General features: G+C 47.0%; 1 protein-coding gene across 2 annotated transcripts in view; it reads right to left on the bottom strand.

Annotated features, from left to right (window-relative positions):
* ZNF131 (zinc finger protein 131) overlaps window positions 1-12,894 on the bottom strand; it is a 113,895-nt gene extending 101,001 nt beyond the window's left edge. The window contains exon 1 of one of the 2 annotated variants that reach the window (XM_050793444.1): window positions 12,836-12,894. In XM_050793444.1, the coding sequence (XP_050649401.1) occupies window positions 12,836-12,871 (36 nt within the window). In that variant the 5' untranslated portion in view covers window positions 12,872-12,894. The remainder of the gene's footprint in view (window positions 1-12,835) is intronic. The other variant, XM_050793447.1, reaches the window with a different exon arrangement.
* Between the last annotated feature and the right edge of the window lie 379 nt (window positions 12,895-13,273).

Here is a 13,273-nt window from a genome sequence, read left to right as displayed (position 1 = left end):
CCCCCTCCAAGTATTAGAGTAGAAGAGTTTCCTTCTCTTCCAGGTAGGGGAGAGGTGGAAGCCTTTATAAATGGAAATTTTTTTTACAAAAGCAAAATGTATGCCCTGCTTTTTGGCAGGAAAGGGAGGTCAGAGAGATCCTCATATGTCTGCTATTTCTAATTTCTTTTTTCTTTTTTTTGAGATGGAATCTCACTCCCATCGTGCAGGCTGGAGTGCAGTGGTGCGATCTCGGCTCACTGCAACCTCTACCTCCTGACTTCAAGCGATTCTCCTTCCTCAGCCTCCTGAGTAGCTGGGATTACAGGTGTGCCCCACCATGCCTGGCTAATTTTTGTATATATATATTTTTTAATAGAAATGGGGTTTCGCCATGTTGACCAGGCTGGTCTCAAACTCCTGACCTCAGGTGATCCACCTGTCTTGGTCTCCCAAAGTGCTAGGATTACAGGTGTGAGCCACTGCACCATGCCTGCTATTTCTAATTTTTCAACTGCTCGAAATAATCTAATATGCTAAAATAAAATATGCTAAAGTGGCATATATTGGGGTGGTACATTCTGATCCCCTTTACATCTCAGACTAACTCTGACAGAGATTCTAGTCCTCCCTAGGCTCATTAGAAAAGAAGTTCTAGACACATTAGAAACATCTCAGTCATTTAAAATCCTCCAGCCTAGGAAGGTTCAAGTTAAGCCTTCCAAACAATTGGAGTTCACTGTGGCCTACCATCTGCAACTTTTTCATGCCATACAGTCGTTTCTGATGGGCACATCTAGTTCTGTCTTAAAATACAAGACAATACTGAAGACACACAAACCTATACATCCAACTTAGACTCTGATACTCCATGGTTGGATTTCTTCTTATTCACTGAACAGCTCTTTTGGAAGCCCTCAGACAACTCTAAATCAAGCCTGCCTCTCTTTAGGGATTCCTTATCTTGGTTAATGACATCTAGAAAAATAATTTGTTTAACACAAGTAAGAAACTAGGACACAGTTTTATCTTTTCTTGCTTCCTTTCTTGCTTGCTTTCTTTCTGTCTCCCTTCCCTTCCTCCTTAACTATAACACTAACTCTAATTATATCCGTGTGAATACTTCAGGCTATATTACTTATTGCCATCTACATATGTACTCCCTTTTCTGGGAGAAGTTGTATCTTTGCTTTCACTTTCCTCAGCAGAAGTTCCCTGGGTATGTCTATCCAGAAAGACCCTCTCTGTGTTCTCCACATTTTCTGGTAAAGAAGAGACTCTCACAAGGCCTCTTAGTGGTTCGAAATAGCACCATAACATTCATGGATTCAGGATACACTGTGTAATTAGAGCTCTGCTTTCACAAGGCCAGGTTCATACTTGAAAGATTCTCCCTGGGGCCTGAAAGCTTGAAGGGATGAGTAACTCCTCCCAACCCTGAATTTCGAGAAAGAGGCCATCGTGTACTACATAGTCATGTTAGACTGGGACACTTCCTGTTTACAGAGGACTATAAATCCCCTGTCCCGTCCTCACTTGGGGCTGATGCCATTTTAGGCCTCAGCCCACCTGCACCCACATGCTCATTAAAACAGCATGTTGCTCCACACCACCTCGTGCTGTCTGTTGGCATGCTCTCGGGGTTCAAACCGATATAAGAACCTTACATCTGGTACCAAAACCCCGGAGAGGCTCTGTGGACCTACCCCTTCACCCTGGAGAACAGGCCACAGCAGCAGAACAAACGAAGCTCCTCAGCCTCCAGTCGCCTCTCTGTGCACGCACATTGGTCACTGATCTTGCCTATTGGTAAGTTTCCCTGGGAGCCCAGTTAACAAGGGAAAAGCTGCATGGCCTCTCTTTTCTACAGTCCGAAAATCCAACGTTGGTCCAAAAGGCTCCTGCGTGTGCCAGGTACTCGCTGATCATCTGATCATCTGGCCTTAGGGAGATGCCTCTAAGCCATTTGATCTTGTTCCAGGCATGAAAAACGCAGCGGTGATGATCGCTCCTTTTATCGTCTCCCTGTGGCCATCCAGGATGGTCTCCTTTTTCCCTGTTCTCCTGAGTCTACCCTCTGTTATGGGAAACTCTCAGTCCTCCATTCCAAAAAACAGCCCTCTAGGCTGCCTCATGAAAAGCCTGCAAACCTTAGGCCTCAGGCAAAATATCCACCCTAAGTGCCTTGTCTTTTTTTTGCAATTCAGTCTGGCCACAATACGAATTGGATAATAGGTCCAAATGGCCTGCAAATGGAACATTCAACTTTACAATTTTAACTGACTTAAGCAATTATTGCCAACGACTAGACAAATGGGAAGAAATTGCTTATGTCCAGGCCTTTTTACACTCAGATCACAACTCCACCTCTGCAATTCTTGCTCACCTGTTCAAATCCTTCTCCTCCATTCTCGCTGCCTTGATTGCCTTTCTCCTCCCAACTTCACCTCTTTTCCCTTGTTAGATCCAGCACACTGCTGTCCACCCCTCCCAGCCCCTACCTCTTCCTCTCAACCGTCTTCTTTAGCCCAAGCCTCCTCCTTGTCTTCCCAGCCACCATCTTCCCAGCCGCCATCTTCCCAGTCAGCAGTATCCACTTCTTTTCCTACACCGTCCCCTCCTCAGGACAATTCTAGTATTGCCTGTACCCATTCTCCTCCCCACTGCCCTCTCCTGAGGCTTGTAAACCCATCCCACCACCTTACACCCCTATCTATCCTCCACTGCCTGTTAACCCCGCTCTCCCCTTCAAGCACTCAGCAGGAACCACTTCCAGGTTCTTCCTGCTCTCCATCCACACTCCACACTCGTTCAGGTGCCATGTTTGGCCCATGTCCCACCCTTACTTCAGTGCCTGTGCTAGAGTGCCCCCTTCAGGAAGTAGCAGGAACTGAAGGTATTGTTAGAGTTCATGTTCCCTTCTCCCTCACAGATCTCTCTCAAATTAGCAAAAGACTCGGTTCATTTCCAGAAGACCCGACCTCTTATATTCGGGAGTTTCAGTACCTTACCCACTCTTAGGAACTAATCTGGCATGACCTCTACATTGTCCTCTCTTCCCAGAGGTCATCCCTCACCCCAGACGACCGGGACCATATCTGGACCCTAGCTCAGGCGCATGCTGATGCAGTTCATCACCAAGCTCCTGCCCAGCCTACTGGCACACAGGCAGTACCCAACCAGGACCCCCATTGGGATGATCAAGACAGGGCCTCTGGACACCACCATTGAGACCACATGATTGTGTGTCTCCTTGCAGGACTCAAAAAGGGTGCCCATTAAGCGATAAACTATGAAAAACTTTCAGAAATCACCCAAGATCCTGATGAAAAAACAGCCCTTTTTCTCTCTCGTTTAACTGAAGCCATGAGAAAATATACCAACCTAGACCCAACCAGCCCAGAAGGAACCACTATTTTAAACCTTCGGTTCATCTCCCAATCCACCCCCAATATTTGGTGCAAGTTTCAGAAGTTTAACGACAGCCCTCAAACCCCACAACAAGACCTTCTTAATTTAACCTTCAAAATCTTTAACAATCGTGATGAGCAAAACACGCAGTTTCAAATGCTTGCCTCCGCCATCAGGGGCCCTGCGGGCCTACAGGGCCGCACCTCCACACAGAAGCCTCCTAGCAATCCGGCTCCACCTGGCACCTGTTTCAAGTATGGCAATGAAGGCCACTGGTCCAGACAATGCCCAAACCCAGGTAAGCCCACTAGGCCATGCCCCCTCTTCGGAGGACCCCATTGGAAGTTGGACTGTGAGCGGTCCCTGCAAAGACCACCTCCATCCCTTCCTGAGCCAGCCAAAACCTCCTACTCAGATCTCATTGGCCTTGCTACTGAAGACTGACGGTGCCCTGGAACGGACGCCCAGGCAACTACCATCGCTTCATCCAAGACAAGGGTAACCCTGATGGTGGCAGGTAGGCCAGTACTTTTTTTAAATTAATACCAGGCAACCTACTCTGCTTTACCTAATTTTTCAGGACCCACCCAGTCCTCCCAAGTTTCTGTTGTGGGAATTGACAGACAAGTCTCCAAACCCCGAGCCACCCCTCCACTCTTCTGCTCCCTGAACACCTTTTCCTTCACTCACTCTTTTTTAGTCCTGCCCTCATGCCCAACTTCATTCATAGGCAGAGACATCCTTTCAAAGCTCCACACTATTCTCTACTTCCAGGTTCCCCAAAGTACCCAATATATCAACCCAGACCCTCTGGGGCATCTAACTTTCTTCTACTCCTCCAACTTCCCACCTTAAAACATGCAACTTTTCCTTATCCCCCATCCGTAGTTAACCCCAGTGTTTAGGATACTTCCACACCCTCAGTCGCAGAATACCAAACCCCCATCTGTATTACCCTTAAAGAGCCCACCCAGTTACTATCACAGAAGCAGTATCCCATCCTCCAAGCAGTTCTCATAGGCTATTATTTCTCACCTCCTCACCAGTCACCTACTCCACCCAACAAACTCCTCTTTTAACATACCTGTTCTACCTGTTAAAAAGCCAGATGGAACTTACCGCTTAGTCCAGGACCTCAGGCTCGTTAACCAAGCTGTACTCCGTATGTCCAGTAGTTCCTAACCTGTATATTTTACTTTCTGCAATTCCCTCCAATACCACTCATTTTTCTGTTTTAAACCTAAAGGATGCTTTTTCTTCACAATTCCCTTACATCGATTCCCCAAACTTCTGCCTTTACGTGGAAAAACCCCAACACCCACCTTTCACGTCAGCTCACCTGGTGCATACTACCTCAAGGTGTCAGAGACAGCCCCCACCTTTTTGGACCGGACCTTGCTCGCGACCCCCTCTACCTTATTCCTAAAACCGTCCACTCTCCTTCAATGTGTTAATGATCTGCTCCTGTGTAGCCCCTCTCAAAGAGACTGCAACACCCATAACTATCTCTCTCTTTTAAACTTGGCAGAACAGGGGTATTGGGTCTCCCCTAAGAAAGCACAAATATGCACCCCCTCAGTTACCTATCTAGGCCTAGCTCTTACTCCGTGAACCTGAGGGCTCACAACTGAACGCATATCCCTCCTCCAGTCCCTCCCGCCTCCACAAACTAAGCAAGAAATTCTCTTTTCTAGGACTAGGATATTTTAGGCTCTGGGTTCCCTCCTTTGCTCTACTTGCCAAACCGTTATACCAAGCCACTAAAGGCCCTCTCCATGAGCCTTCAAACCTGCGCAGTCTCTTACCTAACCTTTCCATCCACTCCAGAAGGCTCTCATTTCAGCCCCTGTCCTCACTCTCCCAGACCTCACCAAACCTTTCTCCCTCTATACTGACAAACGGCATGGAGTTGCACTAGGTGTTCTAACCCAGTCTAAGGGACCCACCCTCCAGGTTGTCACCTACCTCTCCAAACAGCTCAAAGCCACAGTTCTTAGATGGTCTGCCTGCCTCCAAGCACTGGCGGCAGCTGCTGTCTTCACCCTTGAAAGCCTAAAACTATCTCTCCATGCCAACCTAACAGTTTATACAACCCATAACATCAAAGACATGCTGGCTCACTGCAGTGTACTAAGTCTCATCTCTGCCCCACGGCTCCTTCAACTGTATGCTCTATTCATAGAAACTGCCCAAATCACCACACTAACCAGCTCCTGTCTAAACCTGGCCACGTTCTTACTTGAAGCTACAACAGCCAAAGACCCTACATACTTCTGAGTGAACAATGTTCAAACCTTTCTTATACTTTTTCCAAACCTAACAGACCAATCCCTTCCAGGTGCCTCCTTTACTTGGTTTGTAGATGGTAGCTCTTTCCTACATTAAGGATGCTGGCATGCCGGCTAAGCTATAGTGTCAACTCCCCACACTACTAAAGCCAATCTGAGCCTCCTAGGCACCACGTCCCAAAAAGCTGAACTCATCGCCCTCACTTGAGCTCTCACTCTAGCAGCCAGACAACAGATCAACATATATTCAAATTCTCATTATGCATTCCCCATAGTACACTCACACTTGTCCATCTGGAAAGAATGGGGTTTCTTAACTGCAAAAAACACTCCTGTCATAAATGGCTCTCTCAGGCCGGGCGCGGTGGCTCAAGCCTGTAATCCCAGCACTTTGGGAGGCCGAGACGGGCGGATCATGAGGTCAGGAGATCGAGACCATCCTGGCTAACACGGTAAAACCCCGTCTCTACTAAAAAATACAAAAAACTAACTGGGCGAGGTGGCGGGCGCCTGTAGTCCCAGCTACTCCGGAGGCTGAGGCAGGAGAATGGCGTGAACCTGGGAGGCGGAGCTTGCAGTGAGCTGAGATCCGGCCACTGCACTCCAGCCTGGGCGACAGAGCGATACTCTGTCTCAAAAATAAATAAATAAATAAATAAATAAATAGCTCTCTCATCAGCAAACTCCTTCAAGCTGCCAGGCTCCCACAGAAACTTGCCATCATTCACTGCAGGGGCCACCAAACCCCAGACAATCCTGTATCAGCTGGAAATGCGCTAGCAGATCAGGTAGCCAAACAAGTAGCCTTACAACCCGTGCAAAGCCAGTTTCTGTCCCTATCCTTGTTCTCTCCTCTTTACTCCTCAGAAGAAAAGGAGGACTTCTGAGCCCAAAACCGTCAAAAGCAAGGATCATGGTATGTCAGGAAGGGCACTTCGTTCTTCCTCACTCTCAAAGCCTTCCTCACCTCCAAAGCCTCCACAACTCTTTTCATGTTGGTTACAAACCTCTCTTGCAACTTCTCCACCCTATTCTCACTTGTCCTCACCTTTCCAGCCGTGTTCAAGAAATTACCCAGTCCTGCTCTATCTGCCACTCAGTGTCACCCCAAGGCTCCCTCCAGCCACTGCCTTTTCCTACCCACCAAGCCTGGGGCCAGGTACCCGGGCAAGATTGTCAAGTAGACTTCACTCACATGCCGCCCGATAACAGCTCCGCTATCTTTAGTCTTTGTCTGTACTTTCTCCAGGTAGGTAGAAGCTTTCCCAACAACTTCAGAAGGTGCAAATATCATCACACAAACTCTCATCATGCATATAATTCCCTGTTTCAGACTCCCAACATCCATCCAGTCCGATAACCGGCCCGCCTTCATCAGTCAAATTACCCAAGGCATCTCTACATCCTTAAGAATAAAGTAGGTTCTCCACACACCCTACAGGCATCAATCTTCAGGCAAAGTTGAAAAAATTAACTCTGTCCTTAAAGCCCAACTCACCAAGCTGGCTCTAGAAACCCACCAGTCGTGGACAAAAAAAAAAAATCTCTCTTTCACCCTCATGAGACTGCGAAACATCAAAAGCACCCTCTTTTTATAGTCCCTTTAAATTAATCATTTACGGCCAAACTTTTGTCCTAGGTTCGCCACCCTTACCAGACTCTGAGCCACTCAGGAATTACCTCCCCTCCTTAATCCAGACACGGTCTTTCATTCGTGAAGCAGTAAATGAGGCCATGCCTCTCCCTATCGACACCTCCTTGTCCTCTCAACTGTCTTGCACGCACAGACGTGTTTATCTGCCAACCCGACCCTCACCAAAAGCTACAACTGAAGTGGACAGACCCCTACACCATGACACTTAGCAAGCCAATTGCAGTAAGAGTCCAAGGATTCCCTGACTGGTTCCATCGTACCAGGGTCAAGCTCACCCCCAAGGCTACACCTCCCTCCAAAACATTAACAGCGGGCAACATCCTCAGAGTCCCTGTGTATGATAACTTAAACAGAGAAAAACAATCCTTAAAGGTAGGAGGAAGCCAAAGATGGCAAGAGGACGAATGGCCTCCGCAACAGATCATCGAATATTACAGTCCTGCCACTTGTTCATGGGGTTATCACACTCCCATATATATGCTAAATAGAATAATTAAGGCTACAGGCAGTTCTAGAGATAATCACTAACCAAACCGCCTCAGCCCTGGAAATGCTCATGCAACAACAAAGCAAATGTGCACGGCAATTATCAAAACAGGCCAGCACTAGACTACTCATTAGCAGAAGAGGGTGGGGTCTGTGGTAGGTTTAGTATCTCTAATTGCTGTCTTAACATAGATGATAACGGAAAAGGGGTTCTAGAAATCACTTCAAACATCAGAAAAGTAGCCCATGTACCAGTCCAAACCTGGAAGGGATGGGACTCAACAAACCTTCTAGGAGGGTGGTTCTCTAATTTAGGAGGATTTAAAATGCTGGTAAGGACAGTAATCTGACAGCTGACTCCATCTTGCTTCTAACCTGACAAGCTAACTCTTGGCTCATTCCTGGGCATAAGTCAAGCTAACTATGGGAGAAATTTAGCTTATAGTTTAATCTTAAAACAAGGAACATAATAACCCTTTCCCCAAACTCTCCCATGTAGTTCAGGAACCGAAGAAACCATCTTTGTAATACTAATGAAAGTACACAATATTAGAATTTTGGGAAGTGCCTAAATTCTGCTAATACCTATGCATAGTTCAATGATAACAAGTCATGGTTTACTACTCAGGAGTCACATAAGGGTAGTCACAAGATTTGTAACTTCCCTAATTGCTACTATAGATGACATTGGCATTGTAAAACCTAAGACTGGTGTTTGAGATATTTTTGAGACTTTGCATTTCCATTGGAACAACTGACACCCAGACCAGTGATCCCCACCCAGGAACTGACTCAGTGCACAAAGACAGCTTCAACACCCTATGGTTTCATCCCCAACCCAACCAATCAGTAGTCTCCATCCCCTAGCCCCATGCTTACCAAACTATCCTTAAAAAATCCTGTCTTAAGAATTCTCAGAGAGATGGATTTGAGAATGAACTCCTGTTCTTCCACTGGCCAGCCCTGCAATTATTAAACTCTTTCTTTGCTGCAAAAAGCTGCTGCTCTCAGTGCATTGGCTTTTGCGGACAATGGGCAAGATGAAACCGCTGGGTGATTACACCCACCCTACACAAAAAGACATTCTCTAAAAACTGTCACATCTATTATCTGTTCTTCCAAAGGACCATTTATCTTCTAAAAAATCATTTGTGGCCGGCATGGTGGCTCACACCTGTAATCCCAGCACTTTGGGAGGCTGAGGTGGGTGGATCACAAGGTCAGGAGATTGAGACCATCCTGGCTAACATGGTGAAACCCTGTCTCTATTAAAAATACAAAAAAATTAGCCGGGTGTGGTGGCGGGCACCTGTAGTTCCAGCTACTGGGGAGGCTGAGGCAGGAGAATGGCGTCAACCCAGGAGGCAGAGCTTGCAGTAAGCCGAGATCGCACCACTGCACTCTAGCCTGGGCGACAGAGCAAGACTCTGTCTCAAATAAAAGGAAAAAAAAAATCATTCATATTTCCTTAAGTGCTCCTCTGCCCTGCCCCATCTCCTTAATGACATAGGATTTTTCTCAACCACGTCGCCAGCCAGCCAGAGGCCTCTGGTTGGTGATGCCCTACCCAGGCCTTGCTGGAGCCCAGGCTAACCACAGGAGATGCCCCGTCTACTGGCTCGCTGGGCTGTGCCTGGCATGCCCTCTGGTGCAGATCCTGTGGCCACCGCAACCGTGCACTCAACCCCTGGCAGGAGGGGTGTGTGAGCTAGTGAGTGTGGGGTTCTGCTGGTTGCTCCAAGCACCAGCACAGGAGCAGGCTCTGTGTGGGACTTGTGGCTAGACCAGGCATGTTGCAAGTGACTCCTATGGTGGACTCTGGCATCCAGATGAGGGGAATGTGATGGCACCCAAACGGGGATGCCCGTGACTCCAAAGCCCCAGAGTGGGTGTTACAACATGTGAATAGCTTTCAGTCCTGCCTTCTGTAGCCCGAAATATGTCAACGTGTTAACAGCTCTGTCAGTCCTGTGGTCTCGCTCTGGCCTACAGCTCCAGGGCTGGCTTGGCCCAACAGCTGCTTCCCATGTTACAGCCTTCTTTGTACCCGCATTAGGTGGGTCCCAAGTTCTTGTCCTGCATTCAAGAAGAATGAGGTTACGCTGACAATCAAAAAGTGAGGAGGGCAGACAAGAGTTTTATTGAGGCACACAACAGCTCTCAGTGGAGAGGGGATTCAAGGGTGGTCCCCCACCAGAAGTTGGGTGGTCTCTCTCCCAATGTGGCTGGGTCCGGGGCTTTTATAGGCTCAGAATGGGGGAGTGTGTGCTGATTGGTTTGTGCATAAGCAAAAAAGGCTAAAACAAAGGCACCACTCAAAGGTGGGCACAACTGCGTAAAAAACCAATTAGGGAAGGGCAGGTATATGTGAAATAGGTGATGTCTGGGGATCAATCAGAGGAAAGTGCACTAGGTGAAGTGTGTGGATCAATCAGAGGGAAGTGCACTAAATGGGAAGAGAGATTCTTAATCTGGTCCGTGGATTTATTGGAGACTTGTAGCTTGGCTTTCATGCTTTAAACTGTCTTTGGTTTGAAGGTGGGGTTTCACCAGGGACCCGCCCTTGTCTCCCTAGGATTTGTCTGCCTCCTGCCACTATCATTAAGATGGTATATAAAGTCTCAAATTTCACCACACTTTTGGATATTCGGTTCTTTCTATATGCCTCCATGCACATTAGATTAAAATTTAAAAACTTGGCCTGGCGCGGTGGCTCATGCCTATAATCCCAGCACTTTGGGAGGCCGAGGCGGGTGGATCACAAGGTCAGGAGATTGAGACCATCCTGACTAACACAGTGAAACCCCGTCTCTACTAAAAAATACAAAAAATTAGCCGGGTGCGGTGGCAGATGCCTGTAGTCCAAGCTACTCGGCAGGCTGAGGCAGGAGAATAACGTGAACCTGGGAGGTGGGAGCTTGCAGTGAGCTGAGATGGTGCCAGTGCACTCCACCTGGGAGACAGAGCGAGACTCTGTCTCAAAAAAATAATAAAAAATAAAAAAACTTTTATGCCTTTTCTCCTGTTAATCTGTCTATTGTCAGATGAATTCACAGCACTCCCTGCCCAGCCACTGAATCTAAGAAGGTGGGGAAAAACTATTTCCTCATCTATGCTGGAAAGCATGAATGTGGATTCCTGCTTTTCTAATCTATGACTTGAATAGCTTCTGTGCAACATCCTGACTTCCCAGACAATTCACCTGTGCGTACCACTTCTGTGTAAAGACTACCTTTGTTTTGTTTTGTTTTTGAGACGGGGTCTCACTCTGTCACCCAGGCTGGAGTGCAGTGGCAGTGATCTTGACTCACTGCAAGCTCCGCCTCCCGGGTTCATGCCATTCTCCTGCCTCAGCCTCCAGAGTAGCTGGGACTACAGGTGCCCGCCACCATGCCCGGCTAATTTTTTGTATTTTTGGTAGAGATGGGGTTTCACTATGTTAGTCAGGATGGTCTCGATCTCCTGATCTCGTGATCCACCCACCTTGGCCTTCCAAAGTGCTGGGATTACAGGCGTGAGCCACTGCGCCTAGCCGGATTTTTTTTTGAACGTTTAAAAATGTTTCTATTTTGTGCCACCTTCCTTTAGTGAATAATAACCCAAGTTTTGTTATTATTAGTATATTGGTTTAGCTAGGTTTATCTTGATAAAATTTTACAAAAATATACTTTGAGGCTGGGCACTGTGACTCATGCCTGTAATTCCAGCACTTTGAGAAGCTAAAGCAGGCAGATCACTTGAGGTCAGGACTTTGAGACCAGCCTGGCCAACAGGGAGAAATCCTGTCTCTACTAAAAATACAAAAATTAGCCAGGTGTGATGGTGTGCACCTGTAATCCCAGCTTCTCGGAGCTGAGGCAGGAGAATAACTTGAACCGGGGAGGCAGAGGTTGCAGTGAGCCGAGATCATACCACTGCACTCCATCCTGGGGAACAGAGCGAGACTCTGTCTCAAAAAAAAAAAAAAAAATGCTTTTCTTTATTCTTTGTTTGTCTATTTGACAAACAATGAAAGAAAATATTAAAGGCTGGACGTCATTTGTGGTTTGTGTCCCATAGTTTGCATTCCAGATTTGACCTGGTGCCTAGAACCTGCATATACCTGACATTGCCACCCAGCACCCAACTCTACCACATCTGTATTGGTCCATTCTCGCACTGCTATGAAGAAATATCCAAGACTGGGTAATTTATAAAGAAAGAAGGTTTAACTGACTCACAGCTCTGCATGGCCTCAGGAAACTTACAATCATGGTGGAAGGCACCTCTTCAGAGGGGCGCAGGAGAATGTGTGCCAGCAGGGGAAAATGCCAATTATAAAACTATCAGATCTTGGAGACCCACTCATTATCACGAGAACAGCATGGGGAAAACCACCCCCCATGATTCAGTTATCTCCACCTGGTCTCACCCTTGACACGTGGGGATTATTACAATTCAAGGTGAGAGTTGGGTGGGGACATGGAGCCAAACAATATCAGCATCTGTCCTGATTTTCCAAATGCAAATGTCTTAGAGTCTCTAGCTGAGGAATATACAGTTCCTGACTTGCCCTTTCTCTGACCACCCCACAAAAACACCATATTGGAATCAGACTGAATCTGAATGCCGAAACTAGAATGCCCCCTCCTTTAGGGAAGTGAGCTCCATAACTCCTCTCCACATTCCTAACCTGGAAGGGTGATCCTTTCCCTCCAGAAGTGCTGATCCCAGCATTTTTGCTAAAATAGGAAGCTAGGGTAGAAAGGGAGAGAGAGGAATGGTGGGTGGGATATTTTGTTTTTTCAAAGACTCTGCACAGTATCTTCAATTAGATAAAGTGGCTGTAACTTTTCTTCTATTGACACTGCCCTCTTTCCTTTATTCTACTGCCTGCAAAAGAAGGCAATTGAAGAAGCCTCAAGTACCAGGGCAGGTTTTGGCTAGCTGAAGAAAGGGTAGGGTATAGGGAGGGAAGACTGGAGGTGACCATCTCGGGAGTGGGTGAGAAGTGAGAGCCCAAAATGGGTCTTCTTACCTCTGGTGCATTTTGTGCTCTTCTCTGGTCTGACATCCGCCCAGATTCATCCAGAAAAAGATGGAAATGATTTGAACAGGATAAGCTAGGGTGAGGATTAGACATGATGAATTCAGCTGGAGACACTCATGGTAGAGTCTGGAGGTCTCTTTGGGGGATCACTTCCAAAAGTGCAGATTTTTAGAGAAACGAGAAAGCTTCTGGAAAGGGATGTTTTCCTTCTGCTCAATGGCAGTTTCAGGCTTCCTATAAAAAACAAGTTTGTAGCGTCAGCATATTTGACAAATGGGGGAGAGAGAAGATTGAAGAGCTTGAAATTGCACTGCACTTCCCAAAGATGGAGAAGACATCAGGGATGAATTTCAAAGGTCAAAGGTGATAGAAATGGAGCTGCCCTTTGAGGATTTCAAGGGGAGAGGGAACAGAGGCCTCACCATC

Source organism: Macaca thibetana, chromosome 6 (genome assembly GCF_024542745.1).
Source record: "Macaca thibetana thibetana isolate TM-01 chromosome 6, ASM2454274v1, whole genome shotgun sequence".
In the NCBI taxonomy this organism is placed as follows: domain Eukaryota; kingdom Metazoa; phylum Chordata; class Mammalia; order Primates; family Cercopithecidae; genus Macaca; species Macaca thibetana.
Note: the sequence above shows the minus strand (reverse complement) of the source record. Positions and strands in the feature narration are given on the sequence as shown.